The sequence below is a fragment of the Platalea leucorodia genome (genome assembly GCF_965183815.1).
Source record: "Platalea leucorodia genome assembly, chromosome: Z".
Taxonomy (NCBI): domain Eukaryota; kingdom Metazoa; phylum Chordata; class Aves; order Pelecaniformes; family Threskiornithidae; genus Platalea; species Platalea leucorodia.
The window spans coordinates 91186657-91210335 of NC_138858.1; the positions used below are offsets into that span (position 1 = coordinate 91186657).

General features: G+C 55.7%; 2 protein-coding genes across 4 annotated transcripts in view; both read right to left on the reverse strand.

Moving 5' to 3' along the window:
- The window catches only part of LOC309602276 (serine/threonine-protein phosphatase 2B catalytic subunit gamma isoform-like), a 34594-nt gene extending 23018 nt beyond the window's left edge, over nt 1-11576 (reverse strand). For all 3 annotated transcript variants that reach the window (XM_082335712.1, XM_082335711.1, XM_082335710.1), the window contains exon 1: nt 11359-11576. In XM_082335712.1, coding sequence (XP_082191838.1) covers nt 11359-11410 — 52 coding nt within the window. In that variant the 5' untranslated portion in view covers nt 11411-11576. The remainder of the gene's footprint in view (nt 1-11358) is intronic.
- A 4486-nt stretch (nt 11577-16062) lies between these two features.
- Nucleotides 16063-22311, reverse strand: LOC309602247 (metal cation symporter ZIP14-like). The gene is made up of 9 exons (XM_082335648.1): nt 22241-22311; nt 21708-21983; nt 21434-21620; nt 18791-18960; nt 18172-18294; nt 17898-18083; nt 17436-17643; nt 16740-16924; nt 16063-16376 (listed from the first exon to the last, which is right to left on the reverse strand). The coding sequence occupies exons 2-9, from the start codon at nt 21966-21968 to the stop codon at nt 16230-16232; spliced, it is 1467 nt and encodes a 488-aa protein (XP_082191774.1). The 5' UTR covers nt 21969-21983; nt 22241-22311; the 3' UTR covers nt 16063-16229.
- Nucleotides 22312-23679: the final 1368 nt, after the last annotated feature.

The following is a 23679-nucleotide window of genomic DNA, read 5'->3' on the forward strand; positions in this document are numbered from 1 at the left end:
CAGGAGAAAAGCCTGTGCTGTATTTCTGCATCCGTACTTAAGCGACGACCCTATTAAGCTTCATCACGGCTCTTCCCGCACGGATCGGGTCAGACCACGTAATCTATCGTGCATCTTTGGTTGAAACGAAGCAAAAGATCCTCTCCTCCCAGGACCGGAGGCAGCAGCAGCAGACAGAGCAGGGCTGACTGATCCACACCTCCAGAAAGAGCCAGTACCATGGAAGAGAAAACAAAGTGATCCTCAAATTATTGTTTATATATTTGAGAGTCCCTTGGATGACTGTACAAAGCAACAAAGCGAGATTCATTACTGAAAAAGGAGCAAGCGCTCTTTGCCTGAAGTGGCAGCTACAGCAAAAGTCAGTTCGTTCCCCGAGGGGCTGGGTTTCTAACGAAAAGGAGGTGTCCTCTCACCCTGGGGCGTGTGGGGCTTCAAGTCCAAAACAAAAAAAATCATCCAGGACTAAACATGCTTGATAATAAACTTAAGAGAGATTTCTCTGCCACTCCTGACACCCATCTGGGAGTGAATCTGAGGGGCACTGAATGCGATAGCCCCTTTCCCTGCTTGCTCCTCATCAAATGAATGATATTACAGATCGATAGTTGAACAGATGGTTACAGATATACTTTTTTTTTCCTCCCCGAAGTGTATTTGGGGCATTCTGAAGCACCAGTACAGCTCAGACAAAACTAAGCACAAGGAAAAGCTGTCTTTTCTTATGCTCAGACACACGATGTAAGGTACTAACAGCTTCCAACTCCTGCGCCCTCCCACCTGTGCTGGAAGGCATCAGAAATATTTGACGGACGTTCAGCTAAGGGTTTGACGACCGGGGATGACGGATGTCCATCTGCCACAACGGAGATCTGGCCACCGAGGAAACCAGACCTGGCTGTCAAAGGTAGAAACGTTCACAGGGAAAAGTCTGCATGGGAGCCATGCGTACCCGCTTTGAAAGGCGGAGAGAAAGCTGCCTCCTGCGTTGAGCTGTGCACAGCGTCAGCAGCAGGTCAGGGTTGGTTTCCCCCCCACCCCAATTTCCAAATAGCCCAATGTTATTTTTATCAGCCATTCCTATTCGCATTCACACCTAACCTACATTCGCCTGTTCAAAGTTGAATCCAGGGCTCACACGGAGCCAGTTGAGAGGCAATAACCCGGAGAAGTTCAGCAATGAAAGGCAACGGCAATGCCATTTTGTGCTTGCGGACAGCTTAAGTTCCAGGATCGTGCAGAGCTTTCGCAGTCATTAACGGGGAACAAACCCTTGAAGGCAAGTGATGGATGCCATCGTTACCTACAGCAACGCTCCAGCCAACCTGCTTCAGTGCTTCTCTATTAGGGGGTCCGGACCAAAAGCAAGGATGGGTCAAACCTCAGCAGCTAGAGGCAAATTCGAAACTGCTGTTAGTCCTAATATTTAGCAGCAATTACCCAATTTTTCATGGAATAATCTTTATTTTCTTGAAATTACGAACCATACACATTTCTGGTCATAAAATGCCGAGACGTCTTTGCTTTAAGAATCCCTACGCTGGTTTGCATGAAATTTTCTCTCCCTTGGAGTGCCTCAGGGCAAGTTTACATGAGAGTCTGCAAAAACAGATGTATGCTTGATACCATTTTTTCAAAGCCTGGACCAAGCCCTGACAAATAATCTGTGTCATTTTTCAGGCTGAAGCAGTGCTGGCACAGGCGCCCTGACCCTGCTATGTCAGAGAGCTGCTGCTCTCTCCAGCTACAGAAGCTACAAAGCGGAGCAAATGCATTGCTCCTCCAGCCTCCTACCACCTGAGAAAATAAGTAACTTCTCCCCTTGCCACTGGATTGGGCTAAAATAAATAACATTAATATCTCAGAAGAGTCACCAAGTAAAGCAAACGCCTTCCTTGCATAAATGCAGCAAGAGCCAGAAACCATTACTATTGCCATTTCTGTCTGCCCTCCTCCAAACTTTTGCATGTTCTTTTTACTCTTCCGAGGGTAGCAATTTCCCTTTTTCGTGATGAATAAGAGACCCTGGGTTGCAGAGGCTCCAAGCACTCACAAAATGGAGCTGCAGGAGGACCCAGCCCCGCACACAGCTCCTGCGCTGAGCATCAACCAGAGCCATCGCACGCCCCGTCCCCGTTAACAGAGAGCATCTGGCACACAGGACTTTGGGTATCTTTCTCATCCATTTTGCAAGTGTAAATTCCTACTGAATGGCACCTCCTTCAAATACAGAGGAGCATTAAATGTAGTTCATGACGCCCCAGTTTTATCCGGAGCGAGTCAGAGCGGTGCTGCTGGAGATCAAGCCAGCCTCCCAGCGTGCCACCGATGCAGAGGGCTCGCTCTTCTCCTTACCTTGAGCCAGATTCCTTTTTGTAGCACAACCAGAATACCTCCTCACAATAACCCTAAAAATATCCGTATTGTACATCGAATGATCTACAAGCTGAATGATTTCTTCGAAGGGGGAGAGACACAGTCACTGTGATACTAGAGTCGAGCGAAACTGAGAAAGACCGATCAACTGAACCGTTCCCAGCAGCAAATCTGTCTTTACCTTATCAACTACCTTTCAGTCATTCAAGGAGTAACACCCAAATTTTGAGGCCACGTTGACTCTCGGTTACTAGAATCTGGCACGCACAGTCTATGCAGAAGCCAGGTGCATTTAATTCCAAAAAAAGCAAGCGACAGCCCTGTGCATCAAAACGCAAATACAAACATAGTGTGTGCCAAACGAGCATAACCCAGGCCACGCTTAAAGCTCCCACGGACCTGCAGAAATACTAAGTGCAATGCCAAGAGGCTAGAAAATCATAAAAGCTACCTAAATCAAAGTCCATCTGTGCATTTCGGATGCCATACAGCCTCTAAAACCTTACAGCTACCTGAACTGTGCTCACGGACTTCTAAAAACTTGAATTGGGATAGAATGTAATTATCCTTAAACTGTTCTGCTGGGAAAACATCTAGCACGGACAGTAAATAGTGTTATCAGAATAGGAAAAAAAAATAAGAGGTGCCTTTGCCAAAGTAAACCGCGGCTACTCAAGGAGGGTTCACCGACAGAGTTGTGTGCCAAGGTTTGCCACGGTAGGCAAGCCCAGAGGCAGCTACGATGGCCCCTTGCCGGGCTGCTGACCCGCGAGGTGGAGCTGGCTCCTCAAGGAGCCGGGCGAGATTAAAACCGGGAGTATTTAATTAGAACAGAGGCAACTTAAGGCTGTCACCGCACATCAGCCGCCCAGCTCTCAGCCAGGAGAGCCGTCCGCAAAGCTTTCCTCGCGTCAATCGGCTCTTCGCGCCGGGGTTCCTGCCCCGCCACCCAAAACAAAGCTGAACCTCGGCTGCAGCCGAGACCCAGATCCACGCTGCGGTGTCAGTCTTCCTCTTGCCAAAGCACTCTGCGCCTCAGAGATTGTCTCAAAAACGCACTCGCTGGGCACTGAATTTCCTCAGCCTCCCCGGGAGCAACGCAGACATTAAAATTGTACTTGCTTGCAAGGTCCGTCAAGTTTCCAGCGCCCACATTGCTATGCGTAGGTCCCTCTCTTAATGACCAGCGCTGATGCGGATTTGCCTGGGATTGTCATTGAGACAATCCGTCCAGAGCCAAGTCCTCTGCCGGGGACACGGGCTCCTTACCTCACCGAGCGCCAACTCACCAGCTACTGTCAAGGAAAGCACATAAGCCCTCAACACCAGCCTGGGAAAAAAAAAAATCTCTCGGGATCCTCAAGCTCTATAGACTTCCCAGTAGTTAAAAATATATGTATTCCTACGAAATAACCACTCGACAGCACACCGACCCACAGCAAACCTGGTGTCTTCCTCTCAACAGGTCCATCGGTGGGACAGTCTCTCGGCTGACTCGAGGAGGTCGCTGCTAAGCTTGAATGAAAAAGAAAAAAGGAAAAGGAAAAGGCCGAGGTCTACAGCAAACAGCTGCAGCGACTTAAAAAAAAGCGAGCTCACCAAAGGAGACGGGAGGGGATTCCTAGATGTCAGCAGGCAGGGAAATTCACCACCTGTTTCACAAGGTTAGCAAGCTGCCAGCGCGTCCACTAATAGATCATTAATAGAAGAACAGCGGGGTCTTTGTGTCAAAGGCAAATCCCCCACCTGCTGGTGAATGTAAATCTGACCCCACCGCCGGCAGGGGAGGGGGTGCTGGCTCCAGTTTTAAAGCCACTTTAAGCAAACGCAATTTTGCACGTTGCGTACTTTCAAGACCTCGCTCGGGATGACGTTGTAGGCAGGAATCGGCTGCTCCACATGGGAAACCTTGACAAAATAACAGCCAGAAACGCTCCAGCTGGAGCCCAAGCACCGCTGTGGACGCAGGCAGAGCCCAGCCTGCAGGCCCTTGGAGAAGTGATGGTTTCATCGCATCCAGCAAAAGGCGGTCACATCATCGATAAATGAGAATTTGAGCACTTGCGATCACCAGCGCAGCAAAAAAAGGCCAATTCACAGACAAGAGGGGTCTCAGTTTCTCTTCTCTTCCCATCTCATGCCTTAATGCTTCAACCCCAGCTGCATTCGCACTGGATCAAAATAGCGCTGGTTAAAACGTTTATTGCAATGCGCTTACTCCAATGTTTGACGTTTATACCCACGGATCACCTTATAACCACACAGAGGTGCGGATGGTCTGAAGGGATCTGCAAACTAATTAAAATCTTCCCAGCAGCCACGCTCGAGATCAGCCAGAGTAGCTTTCTTGCAAACCAAAAAGCAGCCCAATAAATGGGCTAAATAAGTTCTAGCAATGCTTTCAGAGCAGCTTCACAGACCTTCACGTGCCAGGGATGGAGCTCGATGACAGGAGCCCCCAGTTATCGCTGAAACAGCAAAACCAGTCCTCTGTGCTGCTGTTCAGGGTCTTCCTCCAGGAAACCTTTGCGATATATATCCGAGACATCACCTTTGGGATAATAGTCTCACTGCTGTTTGAGAAGCCATTTTACCACATTCACTACACCTCAGCGACTGATAAAAGGGAATATTTTCTCAAGCAGGCTAGGGAAATGAAGACTCTTACTGGGATCGCTGTTGACACCATTTCTCCCTGTTATCCTGAAATTCACCCCAAAGCACTTGTCTTACACAGGGGAGATCCTTGCACACTCTCACTAGATCTGGCTCGGAGCAGGGAAAGTGCTTTAAACTCACGTCTTACAGCCACCACCATTGCAAAGGTATTCATTAATAGGGGGGAATCACTCAGAAGCCAGGAGATTGATGGAGACTTCTGGAGAGAGAAACCCCACAAGTCCTCTCCCGGCAGCGTACCCAGGCTCCCAGCTGGAGGAGGTCGCGTTACTCAACATGCTCGCATCCACCTCTGCTCCTAATGGAAACGCAGCGAGATCCTATTAAGGCTTCATAGCTGGAGATGCTGCAGCTGGAGACAGCAGCGAGGTTTTGCTTCGGAAGCTGGAGGTCTGAAGTCAGAGCGCAGCCCGGATAGCCTGATGCTCCTCCTCCCTGCCAGCAAAATCTTTAAAAGCTGCACTGAGATTTCTTTTTTCCTACCGTTTTTGAGCACCCTCCGCACCCAGGAGTGCCCAGCCGTTATCCTCCATCTCACCTCTGCTCCATGCCATCCTAACCCGAGATGCTCTGGGTGCAGAGCTGCTCTCCATTCCTCCCTCTGCCCCTACACCAAGCTCCCTGCCCTGACGGGTTTTCGCAGTACACCTTGACCTGGCTCCCAAGTGTCATCGGCATATGCCTCTTCATCACCGCGAGCCTAGCAGACCGGCCTCCAGGAGCCGTTCAGAGCCAAGTCTTGCATTATAGGATAATGCTGATGCCTTTACATAGCCCATTTCCTCGCTCCCGCTGCTTAATGATGTCCAATTCCATTACCATCCAGGACATTAACGCACTGTACGTCTAGTAAACACACTCGCCATCCCAACACAATCTGCAGAGCGGCGCAAGGGATCGAACAGGGAACACCTGGAAAACCAGCCAAGCCGGGAAGGCTCCCAGACAAATATAGGTCTCCAAGGAGTATCTTTAGATTAGCAGGCGGCTCTGCCCCCACCGAGACCCCAGGATTTACCTAAATAGCTCCCTTCATCACAAGCAGCCCAGCGTTCGTTGCTATTTTAAGCCAGCACCCTGCCCTACTTCCGAAGGAACAGCCTGCCTTCTCCTGCCCATGCAACCGAACGAGCACCAAAGCCATTACAGCTAGAGGAGACAAATTCCTCCCGACTCCGCCTTCTTTTATTAAATGAAAAATACTATTTCGGCACCGTACCTAGCTAATATGGGGTTCATTTGTTCTAATTGCTACAGAATGGGCCCTCCAAGCAGCCGGCATGGCCTTGAACGGGGGGAATGGGATTAACCTTTCCCAGGCCGATATCCAGACAGCAGGGAAACAGAAAAACCATATTAAACGCGGGGGCTCCAGACGGGCATGACCTTCCCTCCTCTCCGTCCCACCTCCAGCGCCGATCTGAAGCATCTGGTGTTATTCTCGGAGGAAATAAATAAAAAGACAGCCCAATCTGCTTTCCTTGACACCTTATCGCAGTTTTCTGAACAGGTTTTAGTACCCAAGGCTAGCGTTAGGGTTTAGGTTTTGCCACCAGCCGTGGCATTTCTGTCTGGCAGCAGAACATCTCTGTTGCAGGCTACAGAGAGGCCTGGCTCTGGAGGTTTCATACACAAAAAAGGGGTACCGCTGGCTCTGTTTGGGGCAGACGAGGGCTACAAGAAGCCTACTAGAGCTGAACAGCTTGCGTTACCCTCAGACGTTTGCAGAAGTGCCGCTTAGCTCTGCGTTTGACTTCTGATTCATTTTTGGATGAAGTGCCACATGATCTGGCAAAATCAGCACCCATTCTGCAACGCCCAGCCTCAGCGCAGGCAGAAACCTGCCCCTTTTCTTAGTACCTCCCATTTACAAATAACGAAGCATCCTTCCTGCAAGAAAGACCCCCAAAATACCAGATTCCCAAGTAATTCGGAGAGATCCTACAGGGTTCATGCTTTAAGCGCGATCTACACTCAAGACCTTCTTGAGCTCTGTCCAGACAAGTTGCTGTACCATGACACAACTTGCTTTTTAGAGATCCCACCACCGCATCTTGACTCAGATGGTATTTGCACTTTTCCCCTGGCACGCCCGAGGTCTGACAGCATGCACCTTGGCCTTTATCGTCACTTTTAGCCATTTTTGCAGCTCTTTTTTCTCCTCCAAGTCCTCCTTATTAGCTACAAAATGGCAACGCTAAACAAGACAAACGAATTAAAGTATTACAGGAGACAAACATGAAACAAACAGCAATCACAGTGATGGTACTACATAGTCTTCTTTTCAACAACCACAATTTCCCTTGCATTTAAGATTTGCCTCAGCCTTCCCTTGCTTTGCATGCAATTACAAAGCTACTCTGACTTTCGTATCGGTGTGTGCTCTGTTATAAAAATTCTCTACAGCTCCCAACCTGCCGCAACTGGAAAAAGCCCAATGCTCAACCATCTGACTGCATTTGAAGGGTAGTAGTTTATATTAAAAACAAGGTAGGAAGAAAGCTACACATTTTTCATAAACTGAAAGCGTCTTCAGCCAGCAAGATGAACTAGCACACCCTCTGAACCCTATCCACTTGGCAGCAGCGCGGGGGAAGCTCTCCAAAGCCTCTGAAGACGGCATCTATTGATCTGACGCCGGTTTTTGGCTCCCCAGAGGCACAGCTTCTGTAGAAGGCACCGGGAGCCTCGCTGAACAAATCCCGTGGGATTGGACTCCAGGCCTCTATCAGCATCTCCGCCACGCTACAAAGGCAAGGCGTTCGCTGTGCGGAGAGAAGGGGAGCAGCTCCTTGGGTGTTTTCTGTTCGAGCGTGACTTCACCGGAGCCGAACACGCACGTGGTATGAGATATTGCTGGGGAAAGCGTGCTCAGATTGCCCCGCTGTTCCTTCGCTCCCAGAAACCTTAATTAAGTATTAAACAGATGATCTACAACGTATCTGGGAGGTTCACACCATGAACCAGACAGCTGATATGTAAGACAGCATCACATCAGGGGTCTTACATCCCCCCCCCCGCCCTTTAAACGTCTTCCAGCTGGGAAAAAAAAACAAACTGGGTATGCAGAAAGGTACCTGAAAAAGCCCAAGTCCTTACAAAAGGACAGCAAAGCACAAACTTGGAAAATCCACTTATTTACAGGACACCTTTAGCTATGGAGTCTCAGCACCGGTCCCAGCTTTACCACCGCCACACAATTCCTCCATATCAAGCCACTGACGATGGCTCTGTCTGCCCATCTACAGAAAAGCAGAAACCCAACAGTACTTCATAAAACACAGCAGAAGCACTATGGAACAGTACATGGATTAGGCACATCATGCTGACTACCGACAAACACACAACGGCTGCCAAAAAGAGGGCACCAGATCCTAGCCGCTCCTCCTTCACCAGCTTTGTAATGGTGCAACACTTTACTAATACACGCATCTAGAAAATCACTCTAAATTATTTGCTCTGGCTCAGCCAGGTGTCTAAATACCAAAACCCTGGGTTTTTTTAAAGAATTTTTCATGGATGCAACTGCAAACACAGTAAGCTGGGTGGGTTTCCACTGATCAGCAGTGCTCACGTGTCTTTGGAAAGGATCCTCGCAGCACACAGCTATGCTTACCGTCGATGCTGCTTCCCAGAGGAGGTCACGCCATTCAGGTGTGCTTCGCTGGAGGTGGAACGAAGCAGGATCATTTCTGTGCAACAAAAAGCTCCTCAGGTTTGTTTTCACTGGGCACAGGGCGGGAAGGCACCCACTGTGCCCGAGTCCCGACCTCGAGCATCCAACCTACGTGCTCCAGGGGCACTGCAGCAGCCCAAAGCATCGCGTCCGCCTGCCTGCAAAACGTGTATTTCATAGGCTGTGGATCCACCAGTTAATCCGAGCCTATCTTTGGGCGAACGTAGATAACCGGACCTAGCTAATCACTCAGATTTCCAGCAGAACCACCCCAAGTGCTCTCACGAGATCACCAAGTTTGAACATTGATGGTCCCAGTTAACATCAGCCACTGGTTTGCTGCTAGAACTGGGCTACTAAAAAGCAATTCTTGACGTACCCCAAAATTAGAGATATTAATAATGAAGTTACTCGAGTACAAGTTTAAGCACAAAACCGAGGCAAATGGAAACACTGTATTTCTCCTGACTAAACATAATTATAGTTAACGCTTCTGCAGGGCTCTAGAGATGTAAATATATAGGTTAAACATAGTTAAAATTCTACATCCTACTTAATTGTAGGCATTTCCAATTGAATGAAATTAGCTTTTATCTTCAGGTTTAAATTATTAATAACCGCGAACAATGTCACCACCTTTAAACAATAATCACAGCCACGGAAGAAGCGATTCCTCCCCAGATTTCTAGAGGCACTCGAATCAGCGTCCCGAGCGTACCTGGGGGAAATCAAACGATCTCCTCGACAAGTTTCCGTGGCTCTCGGAGCATTAGCGCACGGAGCGAGCAGGCTCCGGCCAACGCCACGAGCCTCCACCCCACCTGGCTACGGACTAATTAACAAAATTAGCGGGGGCCATCTGGATGCGGCAGGGTTATCAAGCCCCCGAGCAGCGTCGGTAACCTCGGCAGGATTGCTGATAGGGTTTCCCAGGATCTGGAAGCCCGAGCAGCAGGGACAGCGTGTCGGTACGGACGACTCAGCTGAATCATAATGGCTGCATTGACATTACCTTCCCCGAACAAGGCCAACCTAAACACACGCAGCTGCCTGGGATTTAGCAGGAGATTTACGGTTTGCACCGGCCACTCGGGCTGCCTGCAGACCTACAAATCACCAAGCCACACGCGCGGCTCTGGGGAAGACCCCAGGTCCCCCCAAATCCACGAGCCCTCCAGCCTTATTTCAAGCGGCACACTGCAAGCAACCCACGAAAAACACCCGCGGGCAGCACAGAGCTAACGAAGCCTGAGGGGCCTCAAAGTCCGGGCTACCACCCTAGTCCACTTTCCCTTCGTTTGAGGCCACGGTTATTAACATCTAAACATGTGATCGGCCACATGACAGGCTAAAAAAATCACTTGGACATGTCCAGAGGAGAAGGTAGAGATGACAGCGTGCATCTCTCTGATGGGCGCACCTCCATACCCTGTATATTATAACCATTCCTGGGAAACCGCTCCTTTCATCAGCCGGCTCGGGGCAGCTCGACTGCCTGCAACAATTCAAGCCGTCCGGGCGAGAAGCTTTAATAACCGGGCGATTGTATAACTTTGACAGCTGGGTGCCTCTCGGCTACAGCGGTGGGTGCTGAGCAAAAGTTTAAGCAAGCGAAGGCGCACAGTGGATGTTCCCCGATGCGTGGGTACGATAATGGCACTAGATCAATTAGGGCAGCGAAATGTACATCATACGAGCCTCCTCCTAATCCAGGAGTTTCTCAGCTAACGTATTTCTCTCCTCGTTAACCGCTTCGGTGTCTTCTGCTCTTTCAAAAATAGTACCTACTATAACGGGTCCTGAAGAGGGGGCCAGCTGGCACCCGCCTCGGGGCATCGAAAGAGCGAACAGGGCTTTGGGGGAGGCAAGACACAGGCAAGCAGGCAGGGAGCTGCCGGAATGAGGGCAGGGTGGGCTCTCACCCCCCCATCCCCAAATTCTCAGGGGGAGATGCAAAGCAGGGCCAGGCCAGTCCCCCCCTCCCACCCCCAAAACAGGGTCTGGGCACCCCAGGCTGGGGGGCGAGGACCTCGAGGGTGCGGAGGAGCGCGATGCCTGCCTCGGTTTCCCCCCATGGCTGGCACCGCTCCCCTCTGAGCCCACCGCCCCTGCCCTCCTCCGGGCGCTGGGCTCTCCCCAGGACGGGGATCCCCCCCGCTTTGCCGCCAGTGGCCTCCTGCCACCGTGGGGCTGGGGATCCCCCAGCCCATCACCCCCCCACTGCACCCCCATCCTTCCATTGCACCAGGGGGAGGACCCGCACCGGAGAAAGGGGGGGGGGGAGCAGGATTGCTCATCCTCTTAGACCAGGGGTGCCCCCCAACCCCAAAATGCCCCCCCCCAGCAGACACCCCCCCACCCTCCCTTTAGAACAGAGATGCCCCCCCAAATGTCCCCCCCCAGCCCCCTCCGCAGAGGTTTCTGCCAGACAAGCGCTGCCCCCCGGCCTGCCCCCCCCCCGGGCTCCCCGTTAGGGGGGTTACCCCACCATACCCCCCCCCCCCCCCCCGCTCCAGCCATTCCCCGGCCCTGACCGGGGCTCCCCCAGCCCGGGGATGCCCCCCCCCCCAAAACCAGGCTCCCCCCCACGCCCACAGGGGGCGCCCTCGCCGCCCCCGGCCCCTCACCCTTGACGATGCGCTCGGTGGTCGGCAGCTTGTTGTGGCCGCGCCCGGACATGGTGGTTGGCGGCGGCGGTGGTGGTCGTGTGGTGGTGGTGGTGGTGGTGGTGGTGGTTGTGGTGGTGCCGCCTTCCCCCGCTCCCCTCAAAAGGAGGGGGCCGCGGGGTGCTCCCGGCGGCGGGCTGGGATCCGCTGGCTGCCCCGGCGGCGGCGGCGGCGGCGGCTCCGCTCCCCCCCCCGCCCAGCCCCGCACGCTCACTGCGCAGGCGCCGCCTCGCGCCCGCCCCGCCCCTCGCAGGGGGCGCGGGGCGCTGCTGCGCCTGCGCCCGGCGTCACGTGGGCGCGCCCCCACCCCTTCCTGCCGCCATCTTGGAGGGGAAGGGGGTGTTGCTAGGCGACCGGGGGGGGGGCAAGATGGCGGGAGGCCTGTGAGGAGAGGGGCGCGACGGCCCGTCCCTCCGTCAGCCCACATCAAGTCAGGCACCTCACCCCTCGCCACCCCCCTGCCACGGCTTCCCCTCTGCCCCCCCGGCCTGCCTCAGGGCCGGCGGGAAGACATAGAGGTAAAAATAAACCTCCACGCCACCCTTCTGGCAGCGCAGACTGGGAAATCGGGCACCGTTCGTGCAGCCCGACAGCTTGTGGCATATGGGGAAAGCACAGACAAGCGTTAACGCTCCCGCTGCCAACAGCAAGAAGGGTTTGAGGTTGGCGGAGGGTGACCCCAGCCAGCACGGCTTGCGGGGTTGAACCTTTCTGCTGAGGTGGGTAACCGAGGTCGCAGGCGTTGCTCAAAACAGGAGGATTTTGCAGCAAAAACCAGCCCCCCTGAAGCCTCGATGCACAGGCCAGGAGCGCTGCTGCCCGACAGCCCCCTTGGAAGCACTGAGACAGCGCCGAGGAGGAGAGCGAGCACGTCAGATGTGTGCTGCAACCTTTCTTCCTTAGAATAGCATTTATTTTTAAAAACCACCACAGACTTTCAAGATTTGTTTTCTTTAGCTGCAGCGGGGTTTCTAAAAATTGTGCTTGCCACTCGGAGCTGGCAGCTTGAGGGTAGCGGTATATAAAAAGGCAAAAAAAGTGAAGTGGAAAAGCAAAGTATGCTTTTTTTTTTTTCTTCCCCCTCCCTAATGCAGGGTGGGGAAGCAAGGACACAAATAACGCTGCTCCGAGTCAGGCTCCCTCGTGTGAGCTGGAGAGGAATACATCCCGCAGACCCGCGCCGAAACCTCAGCCTCCCTCCAGCCAAACGTCAATGCTTGGAAATGCATTAAAAAAAAAAAATTAAAAAAAAAAAATTAAAAAGGGCTTTTTGACTCTAAAGGCAATTCGTGGAGCACCGTGCCACGTGGGCAGGCGGGGGGGGCGTCAGTGCCATCTTCCGTCGGGCGCGCCGCACTGCACAGCCCTAGAAATCGGGGCTGGAAAAGCGGGATTGCATCACCCAGCCCGGCTCAAACCCTTCCCCTTGGAAAAATCCTGAACCAGCGGAGCTCCCACCCCTTCACACCCCAACCAGCTCTGGCCACGGGGAGGTTTCCGCCGCTAGAGCACGCTTGCAACCCTCCGTCATTACAGAATATAGTTTATTTATGGAATTTTACAAATAACTTTACAATTCACGTGACATAAGTTATGTTCTTTGTTTCAACGCATATCTCTTAACAACACCTGAGTTATTGAAATACTGAGATGGAACTTGAGCTTCGAAGCGGACACGGGAAGGGAAACACGGATGAAAATCCATAACAAGCTCGATTTGGGTCGCTTTCCCTCCTCGTCCTCCCGCCTGCCCCATCCCTTCCCCGACGGCGGGTACCAGCCTGCCCGAGCCAGGGACAGGAGCTCTCTCCCACCGGCCCTTCGGCAGAGGGAGGGTCCCCTCTCTGCGAGGAGCCTTGTTTCTCCGAGGGGTTTCAACCCCCCGCACCCCAAATCTCTGGGTTGCCGATTTCTCAAAGTCAACTCAGTTGGCAAGAAACGGGGTTAAAACTCGAAACGAGAAGACGACGGACTCGCGATCCCCACCGTCTCCGAAGGGCCCGTACCGGCTCCGAGGAAGCCAAGCGTCAGTCCTTGCCACGTTTCCAGCTCTCGGGGACGCAGAGGACCTCCCCGCCACAGTCTGCAAGCGCCTCGCGGTCCCCAGGGGACAGACAACAAGATTTTTCCCCCCCCGCCTTCGCCTCCAACGCGGAGGCTTTTCCATCTGTGCGCACCGCTAAACCGCTCCTGCCAGCCACGACTTAGCCCTGGCAGTGCCATAGCTGCCCTCTGCCCCATGGAAAGCCGCCAGCGATCCGGTATTTTCCAAATACTTCCTTGAGAGAGAAGAGAGGGCACGTATGCCATTCAAAGGACTCAGTTTTTCCACATCAAGTCAGTCAGACGGGGCTGCAGCTCTCTCAAGCAGGGAAAGGGAATTTCCAATACCACTTTCCTCCTGACTACTGAAAAATAGCAGCAACCTAAAGCAAGGGTAAAGACCGCGAGGTGCTGCAGAGGCGGCTGCGTGCCCGAGCCAGGACAGACCACGCTGCTTCGAGGTGGCTCTGTCCCACGGACCAGCCACAGAGGGAGGAGTGACTTACGATGACCGTCCACACGAACAAGAGACACTGCACGGGATAAAGCAGAGCCCGTCTCTCCTTGAAGGCATCACCCACGGCAGCAAGCGGTCCGAGGACCGTGTGGTACCTCCGGGTTGAAGGGTGCTCCCAAGAAGGCTCCCTGCTCCTCGACATGCTGATATTTAACCTTCTGGGTGCGCGACAAAGCCAACAGCCTCCTGGGTACCAAGGGGACAAAATCAACACCTGGCCTAGCCAAAGCCACCAAGAGCAGCGATGCCGATCCGTGAGGATACCGGCAGTGTCACATCTCAACACGCAGAGACCTCGGGACTCAGGAACAACTGTTAGGAGCCTAAGAGGAACGTCATCCAGCTGGCACCTAAGGCAAATTAGGAACGACAGTGAGGTACCGGCAGCCAGCGATCAAACCAGGGTACGATGCTACTGGATGGTGCTGAGCCTGCCCCAGGCGATGCCAAGGGCTGAGGTGCCTTGCCTCTCTTGCGAGGGGCAGGAAGAATACCCAGCACACCCTCCGCTTTGCTTCCCAACAGGGGTGGAAGGGAGCAGCACCGAGCTGAGGTGTCAGGATGGCCGTCACCCCGTCACAGACGCACGTCACGGCCGCCCGCACAGGCAGGGCGTGAAGGAGGACGCTCAGTGACAAGCCATCCCCTGCACGTACACCAGAGCGCTTCCCAAAGCCATCCGCGCCACTCCTTCAGCCCGATCCAGCCCCACACCCACTAGGGTAAGCTGCCTACATCGGCTCCCACCACAAACTCGCCACTCCTGGGTGCAGGGTAAGGTTTGGGGGGAGAAAGGGGTGCAAGGGAACCTCAAGCAACACGGGTGGGGTGGGCAACATTATCAATATGATAATAAGTCAATTCACCTAGTGAATCTGGGGAAAGCCAGCCCAGAAGCAGAGCTGTGAAGTGCCTGTAACACCCTTCTCTGGCTACTCCCTAAGGCTGGAAACACACAACCTAAAGAGGTTCACAGTCTTTTTTTTTTTTTGAAAAACACCCCCCCACCCCACCCCGAACCTCAGCAACTCAGCACCATCAGTGTTTAAAAACCGGTGTCCATTCCCAGGTGTCGGCATGAGCTTGGTCACAGTGTAAGGACCGATCCCCCGGCTGGGGAGCCTGTGGCCAGGCAGGGGCTCGCCGTGCCGGCTTTGCCCTTGCCCCACGCTGCTCTTGTGCCCTTCTGGCCAGCATTGCTGCATGATTGCCCTCATGGAAGGAGAAGGGTTTTTTTTTCCGCCCCCCCCACAGCAGCAGGGACCTAAGGGAGGTAAGAGCATCCTGCTAGCCTTCTCCCAGCTGCTGCCCCATGCAGCCTGCGTCTGTCAGTCCGACCCGCATGGGGTGTGGTTTGGTGTCCTCTGCTCTGAGCGCTGACGCCCAGAATGTGCTTTAAAAAAAACCAAAAAAACCCTCTTCACCCTGGTCTTCCCAGGGCATCGTCCAGGCTGCCAAGGCAGAACAGGAGCAAAACCAGACGTGGCTCCAGAGGCGCGTTTCTGAAGACAGCAAGGATGATGCTCAAATCATGAGCCGTGCTCCTCGAGCCTCCTCTTCCTCGGCAGCCCTCTGTGCTTGGAGAGCACAGCTCCGAGGACCGGCTGGTAGGTAACGCTCTCAGAAGAAGGAGGGTCTGTCCCAGTCTGTGTGCTCCCGAAGCAGAATACCACCTCCCCACGCAGGAGAGAAACACCAGCTCCTTGCGTGACGCCGGCGAACGCGGCGGGTCCCCGTTCCCCTTCGTCGCGGTGCTACTTTTCACCCCCTGCGCATCCATTCCCCGGCAGGTGAGCAGGCGGAGGCAGCTCGCGTCCAGCGCTAGCCCTGTACCCCACGGCCCCCCATCACGCACCCCCTGAAAAGGGGTCAGGAGAGCGTCACGTCCCATCGCACCACTCCGAGCACAAGGAGGGGAGCAACATGGCTAAAGGAGCTCCTGTCTCCCGACTCCATCCTTCCCAGGAGACGTGAGGAGAGAAGGGATACGACACTGGAAAGAGATCCTCCGGTCAGTTCTGTCCTACGGCAAAGGGGATTAAGCTCCCCGTAGCCTTAAACCAAAATAAAATCAAGTCTGTGGAATAGCTTTAAAAGCAATGCCTCTTCTTCTGTAGTGTGGTGTCAGTGCCCGCACAGGTACCGTCGTATGCTTGCAGCAGGAAAAGGAAAGGGAAAAAAAAAAAAAAAAAAAAAGAAATACCCCTTCCCCCCCAAAAATAAACAAAAAAAAAAAGGAAAAACTGGAACAGAGCTGCGAGAGGGGCTGGTCCTACCCTATCTGGATCTGGCCGGAGTACATGGTGAGCAGCACCATGATGGTGAACCCCGTCAGCAGCCCCGCGTTCTGGATGGCGAAGGTGATCAGCGTGCTGCCGTTCTGCTCGTCCTCCCGGCTGACCTCATTCATTTCGGGGAACTGGGTGGGGGGAAAGAGAGAGCGATGGCAGGGCTCAGCGACCGGAGCAGCTTCATCCTTCCCCGCTGCTTCCCACCCCGTCCCGGCAAATATTCACCACCCGGCCCGGGGCTCTCGGCGGTCACCGTGCCACCAGCGCAGGAGGCAAAGCAAAGCGGAGACGAACGCCGGTCACTACAGACAGCATCTGCGTGGGCCAGGGGGAGAGAGCAAACATCCCCCTGTGCTCCCCGTGCCTGCCTTGCCTCCAGCCTGAGGGCAAGCCAGAGCTCTTCTGAGCCAGGAAAAAAAAAAAAAGGGGAAAAAAAAAACCCGTCAAGGTCCCGACCGTGCGCCCAGCAGCCCCCCGGGCTCGTCATTTACCATGTCAGCCAGCGCGATGTACAGAAACATTCCTCCGGCCAGAGCGAAGATCCAGTTGGCAGAGAAGTGGCTGCCGGCCACGATGCCGAAGGCCAAGCCCACGTAGCAGCAGCAGGCAGAGATGAAGTTGAAGAAGAGCGCTTGGCGGATGGTCATCCCGGCGTTCAGCAGGATGACAAAGTCCCCTGCGGGAGAAGACGACGGTGAGGATGAGGAGGGAGGGGGCTGTCACTGGGCGGGCAGCAGCAGCATCGGGACAGCACCGAGGTGCTCGTGTCCAGCGCCTGCTTTTGCAGGAGGTCAAGCGTGAGGAGCCCGCTGGTGCCGAGCGCCGACCGCAGCAGCTCCCTGCCAGCTCCCAGCCCTGCCCGCGCATAAATTCGGACATTCAAACCCAAACCGCTGCCTGCCTCCCCCCTCCCAAACCAACGAGGTGGTGGTTTTTTTTTTTCCTTCAGATGTCTCCAGCTAAATTTATATCTCAGACATCATATTACCTCGTTATTTTTAGAGCTGTGATTACTCAGTGTAGTTTACAGCCTTGCCTTCCCCCCCCATCATTACTCTGTTTATTCCACCCCGCAGTTGCCTTTCTCTCGAGAAACAACGGGTAGGATCAGGGAAGCGGCAGGGTTGGCCTTAACGAGGGGCAGATCCGAGAGCCCTTGCAGCACCTTTCCCCCAGGACTCACGTACCCAGCTCGTGCGGGAACTCCTCGCAGAGGATGGCCACCGAGGTGCTGATCCCTTGGAAGACGGAGACGGTGAAGGAGGCCCCGATGGCCAACCCATCGATGAAGTTGTGGAGGCCGTCGCTGAGGGTGATCATCCACGCCAGCGTGCCGATGTCGGAGTACCGCACCTCCTTCAGCCAGTAACACGCGCTCTGGGAGGCCTGCAGGTCCTGCCACAGCACCCCGATGGCAGGGGCTCAGCATCCAGCCGGTCTCGGGGGGTCACTGCTCCCTCCACCGGCCAGGGGAACCCACCCCTCCACGCATTAAATCCACACGAGGTTTGACCCGAGACGTTTGCTCTCCACCACCCACAGAGGATTTTGTCAGGGAGGTGCAATGGGCTTCAAAACCGCTCTTTTTCATTGACAGGCAGGTTTTTTTCCACGCGCCCACCCGCAACCCCACGGGAGGAGGCACTAACCTGGACAGAGAGGGAGCCCACCACAACCTTCTCATCCCCGGAGGGGGTCTTGCACTCCAGCTCGCTGGTTATGTGCGGGATCATGTGGTCCAGGTCCCCGTTCTGCAGCTTCTCGGTGACCCCATCCTCCTGGTCCTTCTTGGACGGCAGAGCCTCGGGGCCGTAGTGGCTGTGCCCGTGGTGATGCTGCGGGACAGGGGGGATTCACGGGTGTCAGCCATTTCTGCCTTTTCCCACCCGAGCAGCGCTCCGAGCAGCCCCTGCTCAGCCTCACCTGGTCCTTCTGCTTCAGGAGCATCTTCAGGACCTTCTCCGTGAAGAAGAAGAGGTAGAAGCCCCCGAACACCACGGCGGATTTGGAAACGTAATAAGCTTCTTGAGGGTTGAATCCAAACGCCTGAAGGCAAAGGGGACAAGTGACAGGACTGAGGAACAGTCTCCAGCAGCGTCCTGCGTCTGCCTTTGCCCCTGGCACCTCTGGGGCAATGCTGCCGCTTTCTGACCTCTTTCTAAGCAGCAGCTGCTTTGGGGGCAAGCTCAGAAAACGCCTTCTTGCACCTTGAAACTCCCTCACTCCCCCAGACAAGCCAGCTGTGCCCCAAGGCATTGGATCCACCACCCTGCACCGGGGCAGGGATACTAAAAGCTAGAAGGGGCAATAAAAGAGCGCTTCTCTGCTTGAAGCAGACCAGAGGTCTCCCTGGAGTGACTCCCTTCCAAAGAGGGGTGAAACGCCAGCTCCGACTGCGGTTCCGAGGGGCATGCAGCCTCCGTACCTCGCTCTCAGCTCCCCTCCAACGCCGCCTTCCCCTTCTCCAGCCAGCGAGCGCCCAGAGAGAGAGAAACAGCCCCCGAGAGAGAGAAAAGGACAGACCCGGCGGCCCTCACCCTACCTCGGGAATGAGCTGGAAGAGGGCGTTGGAGTAGAGAGTTCCAATCGCCAGAGCTATGAAGTAGAGGAGCAGCCGCTTGTAAAAGGTCTTCTTCATGAAGGGCACCACGCTGGCTCCCACCAGCGAGCAGAGGGAGATGACGGTCACGCAGAGGAAACCGTAACCCCAGACTGCGGCGTGCGTGCCAAACCCACCCCGGGGAATCGGACGAGGGGAGGTTGTCGGAGGGAAAGGAGATCAACGTGGGGAAGGGGAAGGAGGGGAAGGAATCCACGCCGAAAGGAAAGAGAGAGGAGGGAGGGAGAGGGGGGGAGAGAAGAGGACATTCATTAGTGATTGCTTGTTCATCTGGCATTGGTTCAAGAGGGGCAAACCTGGTGCTGAGTGGCTCTGGAAACAGCGCTTTGGGAAGGGTCGGAGGGACACCCCGCTGCGGAGCTCGCGCCACGCAACCGGGAGAGGAGCGCTCCCTCGGAGCGAGCCGCTCTCTTTTAGCGCTGAGACGGAGCGGAGTTTTGGCAGCCAGGCTGTTTCAGAGCCAGCACCCCGGCTCTGCTCCCCGAGCCCCCGCGGGACATCGGGCGGCCGTTCCAGGGCCACAGAGCGCCGAGGTCCCCCGAGCATCTTCGTACGCTCCATCCTCGTCCTGCAGCCCGGAGAGATGCTGCTGGTCCCCGCAAGCCGGCTGGGACCGGGATGCTCCGACTGATAGCGAGGGTGGAGCGTACGTAAGTCATTTCAGTTCCTGGCAGATCAGGAAATAGAGGCGCTTGGTTTTTATGTTCAGCAAATAAAAGTCACAGTTCTGGAGTTGAAAACATTCCCACCCAACACGGACGAGGCGTTCGCTGCCCGAGAGCAAGGCAGGCAAGGCCGGAGGGGCAAAACCCAGCGGCAGCAAAGGGTGCTCTGCGCAGAGGCAAGGCTGCACCTTAAATGCAGAGTTTTAAGGCTGGATGTGCAGGAGCTCGGATCCAGCTCGTCTCCTCCCCAGGAGATGGGGAAGGGCTCTGTGAAGCCACCTGGACCAGGAGGCCGAGGAAGCACGCGTGTTTCGAAGGTGTCCAATCCGAGAGCGCGTGGGTGTATTTATTCAACTCCGGAACTGTGCAATTACAACACAATTAATTTGCGATATATCTGTCGGTTCCATCAGAGCACCAGGAAACCTCACGTAAGCCTAAACCCTTGTGGGAACATCGGTCTTGTAAATCAGGGGAGGAAAAAAGGCAATTAATACATTTGTAAAAGCGGGCTGACTCGAGAGAAAGCTGGTGCTTCTCCGGGCTGTTCCCCGTGCTTTTACACTGATATTTCCTCCGCCTCGCAGGTCTTTCCATCCGGCTCACGCCACAAGCGCTGCCGCATCTCAGGGGCCTCAGAGCCGGGCAGCTCCGCACGAAGCGGGGCTGAGCACATCCCTCCAAAGGATAAACTCCCTTGCAAAGCAGACGCAGCCCATAGAGCAGGAGCAAACGGCTTTTCCCAGCACCTTCCCAGACCTCAGACCCGGCCAGCAGCTTCGTAAGGACCTGCAAGGCTGGAGGGCACGGCCTCCCCACGCTGCCTGCACGCTCTCAGGAGTTTCCTGGTGCTCGGAGGGGTGAGAAAAGCCCTGCAGAGCCCCTGAGACAAGCCCTCAGCCTCGGGTGACGGAGGGATCGGTTCGATTTGGCAGGGTGGAGGCAGAGAGGGCACCCGGAGAGCTGCCCTCGGAGACGGGAGAGAGGCAGGGACTTTCTACCGCACCTCTGGGATGAGCTGGAAGAGTGCATTAGAGAGCAGCGTGCCGATGGAGAGTGCGATGAAAAACGTGAGGACCCGGCTGAAAAAGGCCTTCTCGGTACACGGTACGATGAAGACTCCGAGCAGGGAGGCCACGTTAATCATTGACACACTGAGAAAACCAAAGCCCCACACTGCGGAACGAGAAGAAACGAGGGCCAGACATTACCGAGGCTCTCGGTGCGGGGAGACAGGGAGGACCCCGAGACCCAGGATCCGGGCAGGAGGAAAAGGCTCGCTCCGGGTCTACGCCCCCACGCCGGGGCCGGCCTCGCCGCACCGGAGCATCTCTCCTTTTGCTCCGGATGCTTCAACTGCGACACAAACCATCGTTTTTATTGCAGGACAGGTGGAAACGAAGCCACCAGGTTACTTGGAAGAGGCTTTCCCAAGCCAGCACCGGCCTAGCGGTGTGGCAGAAGCCAATGCCGTGCTCAGGGCAGCTGATCCAAGACCTTGGGCATCGTCAGGACCTGGATGCACGGAAGCTCATTTAGCATCCGCTGGTGGCTGGAGGCCCTAAATGTGCCAAGCCACCCCATGCCACCCACGGGGACTTGCAGCAAGGTCCCCATCATCCAGCTATCCCGCAGAGCCATGCTGCAGGCACAGCCCTGACCTGCGGCCTGTGCGATCGGGGGCAAAAACCACGCTGCGAGCCCACAGCACAAACTACACCGAGGAAAACCCATCAGGACTCCCAGCTGCTGTAGGCAAGCTGCCTCCTCTTGTCTCTGCCAGACTCTGCCTGTACCCCAGAGCCGGGAATGGGAATTAGCTGTCCCGCAGGTCCCAGGGTGCCTCACTTCCCCGAGCTCCGTGCCGGGCAGCGTTCGTGCCCTCCGGTTCCCCGCTTACCTTCGGCTGAGCTGGGTCTGCTCTCCTCCGTCTGCTCATTTTCCTCGTTTTCCAGCTTCTCGGAGGCGCACGCCCCAGACTCCAGCTGCTGCAGGATGGTGGGGCAAAACTCCTTGAACTCGCTGTGCCCCACGGTGGAGCCCTCGCTCAAGTTGTGGATGGCAAAAAGCTCGACGGAGCTGAAGCACTGGGGAAGGGAAGAGACAGGCACGTGCCTTGAGACTCCCGCAGCTCTGCGAAGAGGCTTTGGGGGTCTGCAGAGCCCCTGCCTTACCCGGGAGAGGTTCACCCGCTGCTGTGGTGGCTGGGAGACGTTGGCATGTCCCACTCCCACGTCCAGACGGTTCAGTAGGGCCTTGAGCTGCTTCAGGCTGAGGGTTTCGCTCTCACTGTACCGCTGGAGGAGATCCTGCAGGAAGGAGGCTGCAGAGAGCGCCGGTCCGGCGGCATCCCTGCCTGCCCAGACCCGCGGGCAGGGGAGAAGGCAGAGCAGCACGAGCAGGCAGCAGCCCCGGCGGCCCGTGCTGGGGATCATGGTGTCTCAGGGATGCTGGAAGAGAAGCCGCGCGCTGCTGTTAGCTTTAGCATCCCCAGCGGCTCCGACCGCCGCTCTTCCACCCCATAGCTCCATCAGGAGATGGCAGATTTCTTCCCCAGGGAGCCCCAGGCCAGGGGGGGACACAGCTTTGCGCAGCGCTGAGAGCACCCAGATCCCGAGGAGGGACTCAGCGTCTTTTCACAAGCGACGAACCAAACCCCCGGCACCACCACCACCACCCCCCCAAACACCCCGCTCCCCCAGCTCACCGCAGCTGCGTGCCGGCTGCCGGGACACCGTTCCTGGGGGCTCTCCAGCTCTGCAGCACCTCGGGATCCCTGGGGAAGAGCAGCCAGCGGTCGGAAAGCAGGCAGCAGTGTGCAGGCAGGGCTGCAACAGGGATCCTGCACACGTGCCTCCACCAGCGGTGCGGCCAGCAAACCCCAGCGCGGTTAATATCAACGCCGGCTGCCGAATTCAGCTCTCCGTGGGGCAAGAAGTCAGGCACCGGCCCCCGGCCACGCTAACGCCACATCGAGTCCCCCTCGTGCCAGCGGGGCCAGGACACGCACCCCTCGGGGACCTCTGCCCGCCTACGCCAGCGTTCGGAGCACACAGGAGCCCAGGGGCCAGAAGTAGCATTTTCATTAGGTTATATTTTAACTATGATAATTACAATGAACCAGGTCCTTCCCAGCCGCAACTGTAGATGCCTTTATAGTATTTGCCTAGAATCAATCCTTGCCCTTTCCGCTCCTTTCATATAAGCCGGGAATCAATAAAAGCGGGGCGGCAGAGACCGAGGGGAGCCAGGGTTCACCCGCCAGCAGGCACTGGGTGCAAAGGAAGAGGCTCGGAGAGCGGGTGGGAGGCCAGGCACGACCCACACGTCCACCTTGGGCAGCGCCCAAGAGGCTGGAGCGGGGCCCAGGCTGTCTTCGTGGAAAAGCTTCACCGAAACGTGGACAGCAAATTTAGGATTCACAAGGACGAGCAGAAAATAATTTGCTACCCGCCGCCTCCATACGCCCAGCAGCCATCCCGTTACCGGCCCGGGGCTCCGCTCCCCTCCCGGGGGCTTGGGCGCACGCTCCCTCGTGGTTTCCCCTTCCCGGGGGCTCCTCGGTGGAACCGGTTTGCAGCGCCGGGACGGTTCCTGCACCGCTGCGCACGGGGCCGCATCCAGCCTAGCTCTGCCCTGGCACAGGACCTGCTGCCCCGGCCAAGCCGCGCTCCCGCCGGCCGCTCCGGCACCCCGCCACGCTTGTCCCGTGCTGACGGCTTGCAGATTTCGGTCTCCTCCAAAAACAAGCCCAAGACATTTTTGAAGCCTGGCCAACCAATTGTTCTGAAAATAACCTGGGGCCGGGTTTGGTGCTGCCCGGGGCGGCGAGGCCAAGGCAGGACCCCGTCCCCCTCCGAAGGCGCCCGCATTCCCGCAGGTTTTACAAGCTTACCACCACTTTGCCAGCTTTGTTCGGAGGTTTTAGCCTCCTCCTGGCAGGGCTAAGCTCCGATGCTTTGGCTTAACCCCTCTCCTCCCAAAATGAGGGAGCGAGCTCATCTGGCGAGGTGCTGGTGATGGTAACACCCTGCTCGGCAGGGCTACGCGAGAGCTGGACACCTTCCTCTGCCTCCCCCCTACCCAAACCCACCCTTCCAGACGGGTCCTCCCTGGGCAATGCCCCAGGAGCAGCAACCAGCCCAG